This window comes from Dermacentor albipictus, chromosome 9, assembly GCF_038994185.2.
Source record: "Dermacentor albipictus isolate Rhodes 1998 colony chromosome 9, USDA_Dalb.pri_finalv2, whole genome shotgun sequence".
Taxonomy (NCBI): domain Eukaryota; kingdom Metazoa; phylum Arthropoda; class Arachnida; order Ixodida; family Ixodidae; genus Dermacentor; species Dermacentor albipictus.
In genome coordinates, this window is record NC_091829.1 from 30,832,334 (window position 1) to 30,850,697 (window position 18,364).

An 18,364-nucleotide genomic window follows, 5' to 3' on the forward strand; every position below is an offset into this window, starting at 1 on the left:
CCTACAATAGGGAGCCGTGGGAGATCCTCCTCGCCCGGCCGGGGCTGGGGGCCCAAAGGGGCCTCTTGGACCAGGCGGAGAGAGTAGCCAGGATCACTGGTGTCCTGGAATAGGAACCCACCCAACCGCTTCCCTCCCACCCTACCCTTTTCCTTACTCCCCTCTTCCCTCTCAATAATTAATAAAGTTTTTCCACCACCACCCACAGTTTACAGTATGCTACTACAGTGCGCCGCTCAATATTAAAGGCCGTAAATACACACATGACCTCCGAGATTCAGCGATGAGTCGCCGAGCCGGCGCCCCATCTCAGAGGCCACAACACAGGAGGCTCAACTCACAAATCACTCGCAAGATGTCGCCGCAATCGTTGGCGCGCGAAGAATGAAGACTACACGTTTCTAGCCAGTCGGTCGCGCAGTAACCCTCTGCGCCAAGCCATATATGAGCCGCACTACACAAATAAACCACCGCGCGGCCTAAAATGGTATGGGACATAAAACGGAGATCATGCGGGTCGCACGCAGGCAGATACATACCCCTGCGGCACACACATTAGATTTCGCCACTGTACGACGTCGTTGGATATCCCATTACCAAAGCAAACAGAAGTACGTGCCGCATTTTCGCGACCATTACATGCAGCAGGAATTCGGGAACCTCATAGTTTTATGAGTGTGCGGATGATTCTACCATTCGCCCTTCCTCAAAGAAGAGATGGCTTTTGAAGAGAGAGAATTCAACAGGAAGAAACAGAGATAGGAAATTCTAGGCTAGAAAAGATAAACCAAGAGATAATATCTGTCGCGCGCATATACGTAATGATGGCAATCGACTATCGCGAACTGCCCCATAGTGGTCTAGGTCCAAAATTCTGACTAAGAGAAACGCCTAAAGGTTTTGGGTGGATACCCTGTACATATGGCTCCAGTAGGAAGGCTATAGAGGCACTTATTTTGACCAGCTGGCGTCCTTTAACGTTTCCACGCTTCCCCATAGGAATGTTACAGCAGCGGCCGAGAGTCGAGCCCACGACCTCCTGATCAGTAGCACGATGCAGTAACGCTGAGCTAGCGCGGCGGGCGTAACACGGCGCTCCATGGCGCTATCGGAATGCACAGTTCGCACCACGCGGCTCGTGACTGGTGTTCTAAACTTCTCACCCGAGAGTGGAAAGTTGTTTAATTCATTGAACTTTTTTTAGAGAGCGCTGTCACTTGTACACTACAGCTAATGTGACTTCAGAATTACAGTACATGCACTCGATCCATGGCCCTAAAATAAGTTGATTTTATTTGTCCGTTAACATACATGAAAACAAATTTTCATTCAGCTTTCCGGGGTGCCCAAGCCAAATTACACACCGTTCTTCAATCTTACAGCCAAGGCCTCATCATCGTCTTAATCATCTTTACGCCCACTGCAAGGCAAGTGACATAGATAGATAGATAGATAGATAGATAGATAGATAGATAGATAGATAGATAGATAGATAGATAGATAGATAGATAGATAGATAGATAGATAGATAGATAGATAGATAGATAGATAGATAGATAGATAGATAGATAGATAGATAGATAGATAGATAGATAGATAGATAGATAGATAGATAGATAGATAGATAGATAGATAGATAGATAGATAGATCGGTTGTTGGTCCGACCCTGAGCGGAAGTCTCGGGCAAACTGAAACTTGTCACCGAGACCAGCGACAGTGCGTTCAACGCATTACGCGACGCGCCCTGTCTCCACTTCCGTGCGTACATGCGCCTGCTCAATGCGAAGGGGGGGCACCTTATGTGCGAAACGATCCGGCGCAATACATACGACATGCACGTGTATGCGGCGTCGCCGAAGGCTCACCGCGCGACTCTTCCGCGAGCAACGGTTTCCTGCAGCGCGATCCGCTACAGGAAAGAAAGAAAGAAAGAAAGAAAGAAAGAAAGAAAGAAAGAAAGAAAGAAAGAAAGAAAGAAAGAGAAATATTCGGTCGACCGCGGGCGACACACGATACCGAGCCGAGCCTTCGCGGACGGACGGAAACCCCGCGTGACAGGACGCAGGGGTTCTCAGCACGACGTCGGGCGCGGCATTCCTCTGGCGACCACCGCGGACGCGGAGCCTACATACGAGCGCGCTACAGCGGAGCGCCCGAACAAAGGCATCCGATTGAGAGCCGTGCGAAAAGACGGAGCCCCTCGACGCTGTGTGTAGGCTACTTGCGCTGCTGCGCTGGCGAGCTGTACGGCGAGGCAAGGCCGAGATGAGCACGTGCCTCAGCGGGCGCAAGAGATGCGGCTGCATCGCCTGCTCGCCGACGTCCCAGTTTTATAACGGGTCGTCGTCCTAATTGACCGCCAACCAACTGCCCCGAATTCCGTTACGGGGACCCTAACACTGCGAAGTGTGTCCCGCAATTGCGGAGCCGCGTGGGTAACAGTTGGTAGTTGAGATTTACTTTCATTATTATTAGATCACCAGAAAACGTAGCCATTTCCGTGTTCCTGCATGCCTGTCATCACCAGCGCTAAGACCGTCCACCATACTAAGTCTTTATAACGCTCATTGGTGCGAAAGGGTCAACTGGCTCACTGAGCGAAAAAGCCGGCGTACTAGGTCTGTCGTCTGGACAGGCGAAAGGAGCGCATAAATTCCCATTGGCTGCGGCGCCACGTCACAAGCGCGCCTCGACGAATCAGAACCGGCGAGGGGAGAGGGCAGATCGCCGCAACGCCACGTCACCGTTGCTCTGGGAAGCCTGCGTTATCCACACTTTCCTTGTCCGTGCAGGCTCTCGCCTGCGTTGTAACTGCGCCTCGGTATAAATCAGCATATAAAACAAACAGAATAAGTGTGAAATGAAAGACGTTGTCGGTAGTGAGTGTCGAACGTACGACCCCACGACCATAGACCATAGGCCGAACTGAGCTAATCCGTTCGCCAAGCCCGCGAGTTCATAACTCGAAGGACCGCTCAACGGCGTTCAATGGGGCATTAAGCTTTCGCACTCACAACTCATCAGAAGTGCTTAGGTGTCCTCTACTTTCATTTTCTTTCTTTCTTTCTTTTGCATGTGATCCAGGTATTTTTCATAGCTCGTTGTCATTGTTCTGTTCAGAGATTTGCACGCGTTGTTGTTTCGTAGTTTCACACACTGCTCAACTGCCTTTCTCCTCCTTTTTATTTTGCACTTACCTTGCACTTCGTTGTATGCGCACTCTTGTTTTCATAATTGTTCTTTTTATTCGTTGTGTATGTGTGTTTTACTTGTATTTGGTTATATTATATTTTGGTTTGGTACTTTATGTATGCGTGCAGGAAGAGCGGGAGGGGGGCAGCGCTCAGACCTTACGGTTGTTCCTGGGCACGTTAAATCAATGATTGATTAATTGATATTCATTATCATCATCAACATCGAACTCAAAGAGAAATGGAGGAGCTGAGATACGTCTACCACCAATCTTAGAACTATAGCAACACATATATAACAAACGGAGCAGGAAACGAAAGAGCAGCATTAAATACTGCTTCAAAACTCCTTTTTAAATCCGTGTGGCAGGAAAAGGTTGGTGACTGTAGCCAAGAAAATTATTTGAAAAGTAACTTTATTCTCTCAATCCTTTCAGATTAACGATGTATTAACAATCCACTGCAATGTCTGCGGGCAAAATATCCACTGCACGTTTCCGTTTGAAGACGCGTATGTATTGACTGCGAAGAAATTGACATTTCTCGGACAATCTAGAGGCTTTCCCATTTTCCCGAGTTGGGTTGGAGGGAAGGCGCAGAAAATGAGTGAGTCATTGTTGCGATCACAAATTGGAAGTTTATTTACGCAAGGTTATTTCCTCGTACAAAAATAAACTTCTTGTAACATTCAACAATAAACGCATAATCAAAGAAAAAGAAAATACTAACAGACACATGCAGTCTGCACTTCGACCGTAATTATGCACCGCAGATTGTTACTTATATTTTCTAAAGCACTTCACCCACATGAATAACAAAAGAAAAAGTACGACCCATTACAAAAGTTCAAGACTAGTGCAATGGCAACAGACAGTACAACTTTTGCAGCAAAAATGCAGCCGGTATAGTAGGGGGTTTACCTACGGTTCGCGGGGCGGAGAGAATAGGGTCCTCCATCGTAATGGACTCTTATGCGTACAGTGAAGGAAGGGCCATATACAAGACAAATATTGCTATTTCACACTAACGTGCACGTTATAGGTTCCAGGAACTCTATCAATGCAACGTCAGATGTTCAATTTCTTGTTCAAATACATTGCATCGATTGACGGCTGGCTTTCCAAACTCTATAGCTAGCATTACGACTACCACGCGTATCATATAAAGAGCCAGCAGCGAAATAAACAGTTCATACTAACGCAAATGTTCATCACTGAAGATGTCCAAAAGAGAAATCAAGATATGATGTTGCTCTTTATCCTCTTTCCCACTTTGTTCACTTTCCCACTCCCTAGGCGAACGACTGTGCTTTAGTTGTTTTGTATGCGCTATACCTTAGTGCGTCTTCTTTCAAAAGCATTCGATATTTGTTCCTTACATCCCGTGCTTCGTAAAGTTTTGGCTGCCATGAAGGCGTCATCATTGTTAGCGTTAAATATGACGGCGGCTGCACACGTATTTGCATGTCGTCTGTGTACATCCGTGAAGCAGCTTCAACTGCCATGCCTTTACACAATTCGATCTGCTGTCCGCCTGCTTTTTTCAATCGCGCTCCTGATTTATCTTTCCCCGAGGGAAAAAAGCGCGTGACCACACGATATGCGCATGCGTAATACGGATTACACGTCGTTACGCTGCAAAGCTCCCGCCTCTCTAATCTGCCCCTCCTTTTCAATCTTTTCCCCCCCATCAGCTTCTCTTTGTTTTTTTTTCCCCTCTTCGCGGCAGCGTTTGACACAGTTTCCGGTGCTCCGCAGACTATCACCTGCCGCTGAACACACGCGTATGTACGCGCATTCACAAAAAAGCGTGCAGCACTGTTGGGGCTAGCCATACAGGCCGTTACGTGTAATAAGCCATGCCATGTATAGGGCCGAACGCGCAACGAAGACTGTATTCATCCGCGTCAGCGTTCGTCTGCTATCAAGGCAATCGCAAGCAGAGGGAACAAACATTCATTAACTCGTTATGAGTGATCCGTCTTGCTTCGGGTGGAGCGCTCTGCACAAGGTCCCGTTGCTGCGGTGGCCGCGTGTCTATGTAGCCCGCAGGATCAAGTTCCGACGCCAATCGAGTCGGGTCATAAGCAAGTTTTTGTGACCGAATTCGGGAACGCTCGCAAAACACATCTGTGCACGGCGAAATCATCGCTTTCTCAGTTTATATATGCACGCACCTTATAAATTAAGAGGTAATATAACGGCGCACCGTTTTATTAATAACATTGTCTTCATCTGAGACAGTGTAGTCGATTCAGCCCCCCCCCCCCCCCCCCCCTCGCACAACTTTCCGCAATGCTGCTGCACTGATTTCACTTGGACTGGACTCCTGAGTGCGGGAGTTCCTTCCTGTCCGTTATATATACCGAAGAGAGTCCATGCACTGACAAAGAGCTACATGCATTTTTATTCATCTTTCATTTTTCTTTCACGTCTTCATTATTCCGTTTCCATTCTCTCCCGCTCCTTCTCATGTTTTCTACTCTCTCTCTCTCTCTCTCTCTTTGAGTCTCTCTCGGCGGGACGTCCTGCGGCGGTAGCTGGCGGCGACATGCTCACCCGTCGACGCGCAGCGGCTCGGAAGCTAAACGGAAAACAAAACAAGCGAAAACCGATAAAAGGAAAACGACAGTGAACAAAACAAAAAAAAATCGGTGAAAAAGTAGACCGACGGAACGGAAGCAGTACGGGGCATGGGATGCGGGTGTATATCCCAGCTGCGCGAAAAAAAAAAGGAAAAGAAAGAGTTGCGACACGCTTTTGCCGGCGTAGCCCGCCCGGCAGTCTACATGCAGATAGACCGTTATACGCACGCTCGCACGGTAGCGTGTAGATCGGGGAGCGGATAACTATTAAAAAAAAAAAAGAAGAGGGAAAGCGAGAGAATCCCGGTTCAGGAAGGAGCTCTCGCGAGACGTTAGAACACGTGCACAGCGAGCGATACGCAAGGCTGCACACCTCTTGCGAGCGTCGATCGAATTGCCACCGAGGCGTGTTCGCGTTGCTACCTGCACTTCATCCCGACGTAGTTCGGTTCAGCGCCACCAAGGCTGGGCGCGAAGGTTACCTCGAACCGTGTGAAAACAACAACAACAACAACGACGACGACGACGACGACGACGACGACGACGACAACAACAACAACAGGAAGCCTAATAGTGGGGCGCAAAAGGAGGGAAGAGCTGTTCCAGCGCGTAAGCATTTGACGCGGACTTTTCCAGCCAGAAGTACCTGATAATAAAGTGCATCGTATTGCGTTGTATTGTAATGAATTGTATTGTGTTTTATTCCACGGGTGGCCTTGCTAACCAGTATATATACTCACATTACTGACATCTCGATTCCTTTCTCCGTTCGTGCACATATGATCAAAGCTAAGGGGTGATCGTGGCGAAGTGATAAACAAACATGTCAGCCAACCAGCCAAAACAAGTACACTGTGCTTCACTTATGTGAAAAGCTTAAATACTTGTTTCTCCCTTCCCCCCCAACTATAATTGTTTATTCTTCATTTTTTTTATTGTCGAGTGACGCTTAGCATTCCGTTTCCTGAACGGCATTATACACTACAGCGAAGAGAACGTATATATCACATATAGTATAACGCCAATAAAATCAACTTGCACGTACTCATGTGCACGCAAGCATACATATATAAGTATAAGCGACGACAAAGTACAGTAGCCAAAACGGATACACGAACGTAATGTTTGAGAACAAAAGGACGAGCATTGCCAAACCAGTCTCGAGATGCACCGCCAAACCAGTCTGACGCGAGCTGACTCATTCATGCAAATATAAATAACAGGCCCAATATCAAAGTACACTACTTATCTGGTGTAGAAAAAGAATTCGCCGACAAATTTGAGCGCAGCTGTATACGTGCTTTCATTTCTCGACATACTGGCTAGCGTGGACAAGCTGTCTCGTGCGGCGCGCCGCAAAGTTGTGGCGCGACTGACTCGCTAATCGCGAGCTCACGAGGCAGCGCGCGGGCGCGATTCACAGCCGCCGCCGCAGACAGACCTCCGCTCATGCAGCGCTTTGTTTCCATATGTGTTATCGGTGGCGTCATTGGTGAACAACAGACGACGCCGCTACTCTGGCGCCATCTCGCAGCCATCGTCACCGCAAAACCAGTCTTGCGCGGCACTGTACGCTTTTCTTCTCACGCTTCCGCCATATCCTCCTTCTCCGCTTTCCTTCTTGTGCTCTCTTCGCTACATCGCTCTCTTGCACCCGGGCGGCGCGTTCGCTATTTCATCCTTCGTTGTACTCGTCCGCTAGGTTACAAGGGCGCCTAATTAAGAGCTGTGCTCTAAACGAAACACAGAAAGAGAGCGTGCAAAAAAAAAAAAATTGCAAAGCTTGTATCCAGTGCATTGCTATAAAAGTACCTATAATTATAAAATTACTAGTGAATAAATGCTATGGCAGCCATACCACCTGCCACAGTCTTTTAGTTTGAACTTATTGGCAATGACTTAAAGCAAAGTGGACACCTCAGTTGTCCATTCGGACAACTGAGGTGCACATCTAGACATGAACATGAAGGATTGCACTTACAAAGCTCGATGAATCCATTGAACGCATAGGTCTCGGCGCGGAGATACCAAGGCGAACCAGAGTTGTTCGTTATATCCGGGTTTTCGCAATACCAAGACAGGTGGTAGCGTGGTCGTTCTGACAGCGAAATATACGGTCGAGTGGTTAGGGAACGTTGTTACCGGTGTCACACGGCGGCACTCTCGATCGCGATCGAGCCTAATCCGGACCGAAATTCTCGACCGCTATTGGCTCTCTCCCGTAGCTCGCGCGGAGGAGCCAATCGCGGCCTTGAAATTGGATCCCGATCGGGCTCGAAAGTCCCCCCGTGTAACACCCGTATAAGCCAGGTTATTTTCCATTCCTAACCACCCGGGCCCAGACTATAGAGCAAATCCAAGAGATCTTACTGAGACGCCGGCTTGCGACAAGAATTCCGCAGGCAGCTTCATGATGAAATAATAACGCGGAAGTGGCCCTGTAATGTACAAGTAACAAAATCATGTCCACAGAATTCCGCCATTTTGGAAACCGTTCGCGGAGATTATCTTTACACATCGTTATTAGTATATATGTTTTTTTTTCATTTTATATACCTATATTGCAGTGAACAGTGTGCGCTAGGTTTGTTTGTTTTGTATTAGTTCTCATCTCGAGCGGAGAGAGCAACGTCCTACACTAATTATTTCATGTAAAAGCGTCGTTGAACATTATGAATCTGCAGATTGCGCCGAAATATTGCGGTGGGCACTTTGACTCTACTGAACCCGGCAGAGCGCAGAGAGCCCTTATATGGCTTCGTTGCGTGCCCGACGGCAGACGCCGCGGTGAAGTGAGATAAGATAAAAAGCAGGGCGTCCGGCCATTCCCTTCGAACACACAAAACACCGAACAGGCTGGAGTGCTCGAAAGGCTCGTCAGCTAGCTCGGATGACACCGTCCACTGAGTGCAGTCACCTTTTCGAGCCCCCCCTCCCCTTTTTTTTTTCACCCTCTAAGCGCGCTTCTCCTCAATTCTTACGTGACAAAGCGTATAACATGATTTCGACTCGGAACACTTCGAGCCACGCGAAAACGAACGCAGCCACGCGTAAAATACTGCGGTTTATCGGCATTTCTTTTTTTTCGTGGGCCTCGAGCGCGTACACATGCGAACGCGGTAGGCCCGGGCGGAAGTAAAAACATAAATGTTCCGCAGAGGAATAAGAGACAAGAGAGAAAGAGGCACTTTCACCCCTCGCTGGCAACCGGCGCTGCAGGTCCGTCCGTCGGTCGGTCGGACACTTGTTGCTTCGCCGCCGCTTTTGCGCGCATGCAGCAGCGGGTGACGCAAACATTCCAAACTCCAAAATGAAAGGCCAGCTCCCATTGGCCGAGAGCGCGCGGCCGCGTAGAAACCACTTTTGCGATTGGTCAATCGGCGGCGACCATCGCCGTCGCCATCTTACGGCGTGCACGCCCAGCGCTTGCAAATCTCCCCGGCCTGGCGGCGGCGGCCTAGCTCGGTAGTAGCGGCGAAAAAAAAATATCCCTCCTCGCGCCGTCTGGCGTTGTGCTGTGCCTCGGATAGTCCGCTAAAAACAAAAGCGACGGTATTTCGCGGGTGGCTACACACACAATGGCCGCGTTCCAGGGTCCCGCGTACGGATTAAGCCGGGAATGCATGCTAAAGGTAAGCACTCTTCTCCTGTACGAACTCTTCTTCGCTCGGCACTGTGTGCGGTACAAGACGGACCGCCGTACGGTTGTGGTGTTGCTGTCAGACCGGTTGGTTGTACGCTAAGCATCGAAGCCGAGCGCGCGCTGTCACGCATCGTTTCGCCCGCAAATGGCCATTCACGTTGCCGAAAAAAAGCGCGCATGGCGAGACGGTATGCGTTTCCGTTAACGAGAGTCTGAGTGCTTGAAACGAGCCGCCCAAAGAAGCAAACAAGTGCGCCGATCTTTCAGACCGGCGTTTCTATGCTTTGTCTTTTTGGTTGATCGCGCGACACTGGACGTTTTGACGTTGGGCCGTCAAGGGCTCAATCGCTCGCGAATAATTTATTTTACTTTTTTTTTTCTCCCGCTGGAACGGGAAGCGAACGGGGTGTAGCGGTGAAAGCCGGCGAAAGCCTTGAAACGTCGTTAAGCGACACGGTTCCTTTTCACGCCGAAAAAAACGCAGGAAAAAAAAAAAGTTGCTGCGCGCGCAACTGACCTCCAGACATGCCTTCACAACTTCGAACGAATGAACCAAAACACCGTACTCGCGCGTCGTTCGTTGAAAGTGCGATCACGGCGTAATCGGTTGCTCAACCTTTGCCGTACGCCTCATAATCGAAAGCAGGAAGCGCGCGCTTTGGCAAACGTGAAAGAGCGGCCAAAAACGCGTTCGAGTTTTAATTTGTGTCACGTAAGTACTTACCATACGATGCCGCGTTTTCCGTGCAGGCACAGGCAAAGTTTGAAATGCCGCGAGCTGTCGAGGCGCTGGACTGGATTAAAGCCGTCACCGAGCTCGACCTGGATCCACCAAACTCGGAGAAAGGCTTTCAGGACCAGCTGGACTTTGCGGACGTCTTGAAAGATGGGACAGCGCTTTGCACGTAAGCACGCTGCATGCTGCACGGTGTTGCAGCGTACAAGTACGGCCCATCCGAAACTCGCAGCGTCATAAGTCACGTGTCAGTTATTATTTGCAAAAGCTAAAAATTAATTCAGCGTGACATCAGCTAGGTACTTTAGTGACTTACTGCTAGCTTCGATATGTGAAATCTCGTACTGCAACCGAAGTTTCGCATTTCGCCTGTCGGTGCTATTGCAACCGTTTAAGCGATAACCTGTGTGACAACCCCCCCCCCCCCCCCATCGACAACAAACTTTCATAATACATTGCCAACAAAAAATGTGATCCAATGTGTTCAATTATATCCTTGTGCTGCTGCTTTTGTATAATTTACATTGCCAGAGGTACATCTACTTAATTTGCTATCCTTTTTTCGGTTCCGTTTGCAGGCTTATTAACAAACTTCAACCCGGTTCTGTGCCAAAGATTAACACAATGAAAGCACCATTCAAACAGGTAGGGGTTCTTATTTTTACTTGATGTCATTTGCATGGCTGATGTGACGGTTTCTCAACCGTGCAGAGTGAAAGGCTCGAGGTTACATTCATTCGTCACCTTTACCACATGTGTGCTGTCACTAACAATGGAAATTTTAAAATCTTTTTCACAGAGGGAGAACTTGGAAATGTTTCTCAAGGCCTGTGAAAGCTATGGGCTCAAATCGCACGACCTTTTCCAAGTGAACGATTTGTATGAAAGGAAAAACCTCTACATGGTAAACAAATTTCATGTTTGCAGTGTACATTTCGTATGTCTTGGTGCCATCTTTTTTTGCACCATTGCATCAAGAATAAATTTCCAGTGCATTTTTTACTGAACTCGAAATAATTTCATCTTTACTGTATTTGCAGGTTGTCAACTGCATGTTTGCGTTAGGTGGCTTGGTAAGTTACATTTTATATATGTGGAAAAGAGATGGGAGGGAGGGGGAGTATTGGTCATTTTATGTGTGTATCTTTAAAGAAAAAGTCTCGGATCTTGTGGTTGATGAATTACTGTAGGTAACGTTTGGCGAGACATACCTGTTCGTAGTATGATCCTTCGCAAAACTTGGTGATTACGGGGTAATATTACGCTGCAGTGAAGTGAGTGTTAACTATTTTCCCACCAATATAGCATACTGGTGTAGTGAGTGGCTATTGCACCCGACATGCATATAGGGAATGACGACGATGCACATGATCATTACTACATATTAAATGCTTGTTATAACAAAGTGATGAGATCTGGTGCAAGGCCAAGACTTACACAGTGCTTTGACTATCCACATTTTCTTATCTTCTTTCACTGCTTGTCTCGAACCGTGTGCAATTACATCCAACAAGCACTACGAAAATGGTAACCCTCCGATTCACCAATGCACCTCCTCACTGAACTCTTCCTCAATTGATAACTTGGTAAATTGCAGATACTGCCATGGCTTGTCTGAAATCGATACCCCATTTGATAACACCCATTGGCTATCTTTCCTGCTTGTGTACAGTTATTCAACAATGCCCCTTGACAATTCTTATAGCAAAATATTTCATGAGGAGCATGTAGGCTTCACAAGTGTGTTTCAACACCAAGCTTTAAGTAACCTCTTACCCTTTCCCGAGAGTTCAGCATGGCCTTCCTCTCCTGTGTAGGCACAGAAAAAGGGCTACCCAGGTCCCACAATCGGAGTCAAGGTAGCCGATGAAAACCGACGAGGCTTCACCAAGGAGAAACTGCAGCTCGGCAAGACCATCATCGGACTACAGTCGGGCACCAACAAAGGAGCGTCTCAGGCTGGGATGACACCATACGGTGCATCAAGGCAGATCCTGCCAGACGGCCGATGAACTGACTGGTCTGTTTTCCGTGCCCCCTGACAACGGTGAACCAATCCATCTCCGCATCCATCTTTCTCCCGCACCATCGAATTTATGCAGAAAGTGTTCTCGTGCGATGCATCTTCCTTCGAAGTGTCGTTCGCAAGCGGCTGGACGCTTGCTGGTGGTATGTGCCAACTTCTGCAATAGTAGACGTGCATTTATTTCGGCCGGCGTGCTCTCCAGTCGTCTTAGACCGGCCCTCTGTGGTTTTACACTGGCTTGTTGCTGTGACAGATCTTCTTCCACCTGTGGCGTGCCTCACAGTGCCTTCATCCCTTGAACCTTCTAGTTTGTTGCACCAGCCTCGTACAAGTTGCAGAACCCTTTCGTTTACTTTTTGTTGCCGTGTCAGTGTTTCCGAAGTATTGTCTTCACCTTGATTCCTCGGGGAAGGCTTAGTATTGAAATTAGGATTTTGAAATTTAAAATAAGAAGGCGTATATTGACGTGTTGAGTATGTGTGTTAGCTTTTGCTGTTGCTTCATTGAAAATAAATGCTGAAAGCAGAGAAAGGCCAGCGTTGGCTTGTTCATAGACTGTTCTTTATTCCTCCAGACTTCAATAGCAAAAACACTACTATGCTATGCTGAACAAAATCATGTGCCTTCGGTTTGCATCACTGAACTGCATGTGACTAACAAGTTCACTCCAACTTGAAATACAAAGCATCAATAGTATCTGGGGGATAGTCAAGAGGCTTTGGGCAGGGATAAACTTAATGAGTAGCCTAACGAGTCTACAAGTCTCCCTTGAAACGACCTCCATGTTGTTTCGAAAGAAAGGCACACATCAACTGCGCATGCCGAAAACGAAGCCCGCTAACGATGCGTAACAAAAGAACGTCTGTGCATAGTCATCAGAGGCGTGCTGAAAGAAGTTTACAATATTGACGAGGGGGATCCAGACACGAGTTGTTTGCATTGCATAGAACACGCATACTTTTGCGCGGTAACTTGCAAGGAAAGAAAGTGCGCATACCGTGGGCCTTGATTACAATCTTCATACAATAATTTACTTGCACACACACACACATGGACTTCTCATTCTGTTTTATAGCTTAAAAAAAAAAAGACATTCTGCTTACAGGATGAGTCCTAAAAAAAAAAAAAGATGAAATAAGACAGCAATAGAGCTGGCCATCCTTGGGAGCACCAACATCCCAGCAACAATTAGCATTCTCAAAATAATTTAAAAAATGGAGCTATAACGAGCGAACGCTGGAATCATGTTGGCACAACAGACAACTCATTCAGACACTTTCAACCTGAGTAGACTCGTATATACAGGGCACAAATGACAAGAGGGTCAGACAAACAAACACAAAGGAACACGGTCTTGCATATCATTTCATTATGTACAGCATGCTATATACAGATGTAAAAATAACCTGTGGAAGAAGTTGAAGGTAAGGGAATCGGCTGGGTCCAACCGAGGGCTGTGAGCCCATACGCACGAGAGGCTAACATCTATCGAGGTGTGCTCCAAGGCACAACGCGAACAGTGCCCAGACATTCAAAGTGCATACACCAGCAGTTTTCGTAGGCCTAGCAACGAACCAGGGGCCGCAAAGTGGTTTTCCTCCGTAAGATGAGCTGGAAGGGACCTTGGAAATTATCTGTTCAGTGTGACAAACCCACAATGAACCTGCAGAAACTTAAATGGTGGTCCCCAAACAATTATTGAGTTTGTCAGAGAATCCAGTCTTAAGCACAACTGTACTGGGATACACCACTTTTGGTGACAAGCCCACTTTAGCACAATGTTGGCACCTATACGAATGTAGAGTCGAGTGCAAAAGTTCGAGGACCAGAGTTGCTGCTAAATTTTTCTTTTTTCTCAGCCTAGGCATAAAGGCTGAAATCAGGTGTACTGCCCATGTGCGACTGCTTGACCAGTGCCATGCTTTTATACAATTTCACGTTGCACGCCTTTCCTAGAAGAAAATTAATTTTTTTTTTTTGCCCATGTCGTGGTCTCTAGATTTTCGCTCTCGACTGTGCCTACATGCATTTATTTGCTGAGTACATGGCATTCAGGGCTGCGATTTTGTAGTAATGCCTTCCACCTTCCACTTCATTCTATGCCATTCTTACCATGCACTGTTCACGGTTGGCTGATCCTATTGATAATGCGAGTGGGCAGAATATTGCTATGATCAATGATGAAGTGCAAAAAGGAATAGCACTGGAAAAGGCATTGCTACACAATTGCGGCCCAGCTTTACAACCTACTGCTACACTAGAATTATGCAACGTGGAAATAATAAACCTATGAACTTTCTTTTTTCACTGCATTGTTCTTGTGGTTTAGCCACTGGTGCTTGTTAAAGGAAAATGCACTTGAATGCCACGGATTGAGCAAATGGTATCGGTGCTAACATTATGATTTTTGAAAAGGTTCACAACTGCTCATGATGAAAAGCCAATATGTTCAATTCTTGTACACCGCCACCACCACAGAAAGGGGCTGGCCGAAACCCCGAGTGAGCACCATGCTTGGCTATGCCAAGCTCTTGTTTGCAGAATTGCATCTTGTATGGCGTGTACGGCACAAGAAAATTGGTTGAGGGCAGTCAGTGTGATGCCTTTTCCTGACTGAGAAAATTTACAATGTTCGAGCATGTCACGGTAACTGTATTTGCACTGTCAGTCAGACGAGTGAGCTTAAAATTTAACTCTGCAGTACCCCTTGTATTGTACATGATATAGACAAGTCAAAATCAGTACGAAGTCGCAAAGCGACCTGATAGCACTAGGGTGGCTGCAAAGTGAAGTGATAGCACTTGAAAAACTACGACGAAAACAGATATAAAACCTTAGTGCCTTTCCAACTCTTCACTATTCAGCTTAAAGTGTGAAATGTGCTACACGCCGAAATTGTGCTACAATGTACAAATTATGCTGCCATTGCAGGGAGTAAGACTTGACCGCACAGGAAGGACGCAGCCGCCGTCATAAAGACAACCTCAAAACGTAGCTTCACAGAAACTTTACACGTAAGGACCCGCTTTTGAATACGTGAGTTTGCACCATTCGTTATTCATTCGGAAATAGAAGCTGCCAGCAAAATTTATAAAAACAAATGTGGTTGCCCAGCAACCTAAAAATTATGAGGGAAGCACCTCGGAAATGTGTCTGGTTTCTAACCTACAGGCAGAGTTATAACGTCAGCGACATGTCGGCAGTGACGCTTGGAGTCCTTGGCAGAGGCCCAAGCTGTCAGGATGACATCACACGGCGTGTGCTTGTGCTTTGTTCGCTAAGCAAGTCCAGGCAAGGCTATGTAGCAGTAGGGCAACTCAACAATGACAAGCCAGAGCAGCGTGCAATTCGCTTGTCTTCCAAGGTCTTTTGCATCAGTGTGCAACAGTAGGGGCCTCCCAGGCCGATTTTGCTAGCAAGAAGGCTAATGCTGACGTGAGTAAAGGCTTCAGTCTTTTAACAATGTTGCGCCGAACTAGACACACCAATAGGCAAGCTGCATATTTGTGAACAAATGGGACATTATGATGTACGGCATACATAAGCACCTACTCCGGTCCTACATGCATATAGGCAGAAAGAGGGGGGGGGGGGGGATAGAAAGGGCTATTCGTCCCTCATTCCCTACGCAACACACTGAATTTCACAAACCTGCCATCGAATATCAATTTAGTATTCCAAGAAAACTTGTGCCAGCGGAGTTTGTGGTAACTCTGCTAATTAATTCAGTCTATGAGGTCATACGCACGTCACTCCACGAGGACTGCCATCTCTCCTGGCTACGCTGAAAGTGATGACAATGCCGCCATACGAGAACCTTTGTCGACGTTTTAAATAGGGTCGATCTGTGTCGCAAGCTACCCATAGTGGCAAGTTCACACAAGCTGTCTGCATTGATATCACAGTGACAAAAGAAAAATAAATGAAGGTGCTTAGGATCCCGCGTGTTTCTCCACTCTGCAGGAAGGGCCAATGTGAAAGGGAACGCTCCATTTGTATCTGGACTAACAATCTTCCTTGCTTTTGACAAAAAAGTCCAAATACAAATAAGGCCTCTCCCGTCAACAGGGAAGCTACATGGCAAGCAATGGCAATGTCTGATGTTGCATTTCTAGTAATTATTGACCAAATAACAATAAGGTGTCCCTGTTCCCTGTCATACTGGACTACACCGTACATAGTTGTCGATTAACATGTCACCATGCAATGGTATTTGCCACCGTGGAATCGTGCAACTCTGAGTAATTCACGCGTTTGCTTTGGCAGCAGTTTTGTTCATCGTGCACGAGCTTGCCTTTCTTCTCACCCAGTACCATTTAAAAGTAATGGGATGCAGCTTTGTACTGTATTTTCACGTGTGTAACCTGTGCTCCCTATTACAACAGCCTGAAAAAATGTCTTAAAAATCCATGCGTATAACCCCCGAAATAAGGGCATACAACATTGCTCAAATCGTTTAAAAAGCAGTTTCTAGTCGCAGATGCACAGCTTGTCCACATTGTATCTTCGGTCAGCGGCATAGCACTCGCGTTAATATATCTTCAGCCAGCCCCTAACGCTGTCGCGTTAATAGTACTGCAATGAATAGATGATTTCAGGCTTGCAATGTCAGCTCATAAGAATAATCCGCTCACCAGGAATATGACTGGCTGTTGCCCTACTTCTTCCATTTTTTTGTTTTTCGTAAGACTCCCAGACTTTACTTTCAGTTTCATGAAGTAATCTGACGGATGAAGCTACACAAACTTGTGAATAGGAGCAGCTAGCTGTCTCACTGTGCAGAACAATGAAAACTGCAGCAAATGTGGGCACTTCTAGTGCGCTCGGCACAGGTGAAGTGCAGTATGAAGAAGTATACACAATGAATAGATGAAACGAGTGACACCACACTGCGGAGGACGAGTGTGGCAATTCAAAGAGCTCGCATCTCCGTCTCTTTCTAGCCTACCACGCAATGAAAAGTGAAATGAAAGTTTTCATGATATGGTGAATCACCCACGACGTACGTCAACCACCCTGGATCTCCGAAGCGCGTGGGCGTCCCCAACACAAAACACCTGCGAGATAACAACTACCCACAATGTTGACACCGGTGAGACCTTGTGCACCCCCTTGGCAGTGAAGTGGTGTCGTCCGCACCCGTGTTGATGCAGCGCGGCACGCACGTGATAGAGGGCCCGGGAACGCAATCACTCCACAAGGACTGGCAAGTGTCACCTCCTCTGAGATAAACTATCGGCAGTGACGCCTGCATCTAAGAGTCAGTACATCACACCTTCTTGGCAATAAAACAGTTTCTCCAAGACCACACAGCCGCGGTGCGCATTATGCGGGGGGTGATGAAAGTGACTGCGAGTGTTCACCGCACAGCTGCAGCGTGGACCTCTACGCTGGCTTGGAAGGAGTTTCGCCTCCCCATGGTTGCCGGGTTCTTCGGAAGCCTCGTGATGGAAGGGTCGGGAAACTGCGTCAGCTGTTGCTGTGCGGGTGACGAGGCCCGACTGCTCAGTGACGGCTGGGGCGCTGGTGGCGAACGCCCCTTCTCCTTGCTTGTGAGCAGAGGCTCGAAGTACTGCAGATGTTCGGAGTCTTCGTGCGGCGTCATCGTGCTGTAGCCGTGGTCACTGTCACCGCCGGGCGGGCGGCGGTACGCTGTGTTGACACGATACGGCGACACCACCACCCGGTTGTCATAGGTACAGCCAGCTAGGCTGAGGTTATGAGGTCCCACTGCAAGCAAGGCAATGTAAAATTGACACGTGAAGTACAAAGCGACATTGTGATGAGCGCTAAATATCTGCTCACCTGATTTTTGACATCCCACAGCTACGTTCAAAGAATGGAAAATGCTGCAGTTGAAGGCTAGACTCATTCTGAACTTAAATTTTTTCTAATCATCAGAAGCAGCCTTTATTGTGTCCAATGTGGACAGAGGCCTGACCATGTGATCTCCGATAATCCCCGTCTTGAGTCAGCAAATTCCGTTCTATCCCTGAAAATTCCCCGATCTCATCACACCACCTAATCTTTTGCTGCCCTTTACAGCATTTCTCTTCTGTTGACATCCATTCTACTACTAAGAGACAATTAGTTACCTCTATAGGTGCTATCATTACTTACCTAACTCTATTACTTCTTAATCTCGACTAAAATAGTGTATATTTTTAGCGTGTGCTCCCTGCA

At 47.3% G+C, this 18,364-nt stretch overlaps 2 protein-coding genes across 3 annotated transcripts in view; one reads left to right on the forward strand and one right to left on the reverse strand.

Moving 5' to 3' along the window:
- Nucleotides 1-9,036: 9,036 nt before the first annotated feature.
- Nucleotides 9,037-12,732, forward strand: LOC135912738 (muscle-specific protein 20-like). 2 transcript variants are annotated; one of them, XM_065445270.1, is made up of 6 exons: nucleotides 9,037-9,408; nucleotides 10,170-10,324; nucleotides 10,734-10,800; nucleotides 10,955-11,059; nucleotides 11,196-11,228; nucleotides 11,973-12,732. In XM_065445270.1, exons 1-6 carry the CDS (start codon nucleotides 9,355-9,357, stop codon nucleotides 12,165-12,167), a joined length of 609 nt encoding a protein of 202 aa, XP_065301342.1. In that variant the 5' UTR covers nucleotides 9,037-9,354; the 3' UTR covers nucleotides 12,168-12,732. The 2 variants fall into 2 exon arrangements, with proteins under 2 accessions (XP_065301342.1, XP_070380933.1); XM_070524832.1 differs by lacking the exon at nucleotides 9,037-9,408 and adding an exon at nucleotides 9,917-10,042.
- LOC135912733 (VWFA and cache domain-containing protein 1) overlaps nucleotides 12,721-18,364 on the reverse strand; it is a 69,844-nt gene continuing 64,200 nt past the window's right edge. The window contains exon 28 of the mRNA XM_065445256.2: nucleotides 12,721-17,911. Coding sequence (XP_065301328.1) covers nucleotides 17,541-17,911 — 371 coding nt within the window. The 3' untranslated portion in view covers nucleotides 12,721-17,540. The remainder of the gene's footprint in view (nucleotides 17,912-18,364) is intronic.

What these genes read in the sequence shown, in the direction of transcription:
- LOC135912738 (XM_065445270.1), top strand. Translation starts at nt 9,355, where the DNA reads ATGGCCGCGTTCCAGGGTCCCGCGTACGGATTAAGCCGGGAATGCATG. An exon ending in GATGGGACAGCGCTTTGCAC is followed by an intron (nt 10,325 to 10,733) that starts GTAAGCACGCTG and finishes TTCCGTTTGCAG; the next exon opens with GCTTATTAACAAACTTCAAC. An exon ending in TGTTTGCGTTAGGTGGCTTG is followed by an intron (nt 11,229 to 11,972) that starts GTAAGTTACATT and finishes TCTCCTGTGTAG; the next exon opens with GCACAGAAAAAGGGCTACCC.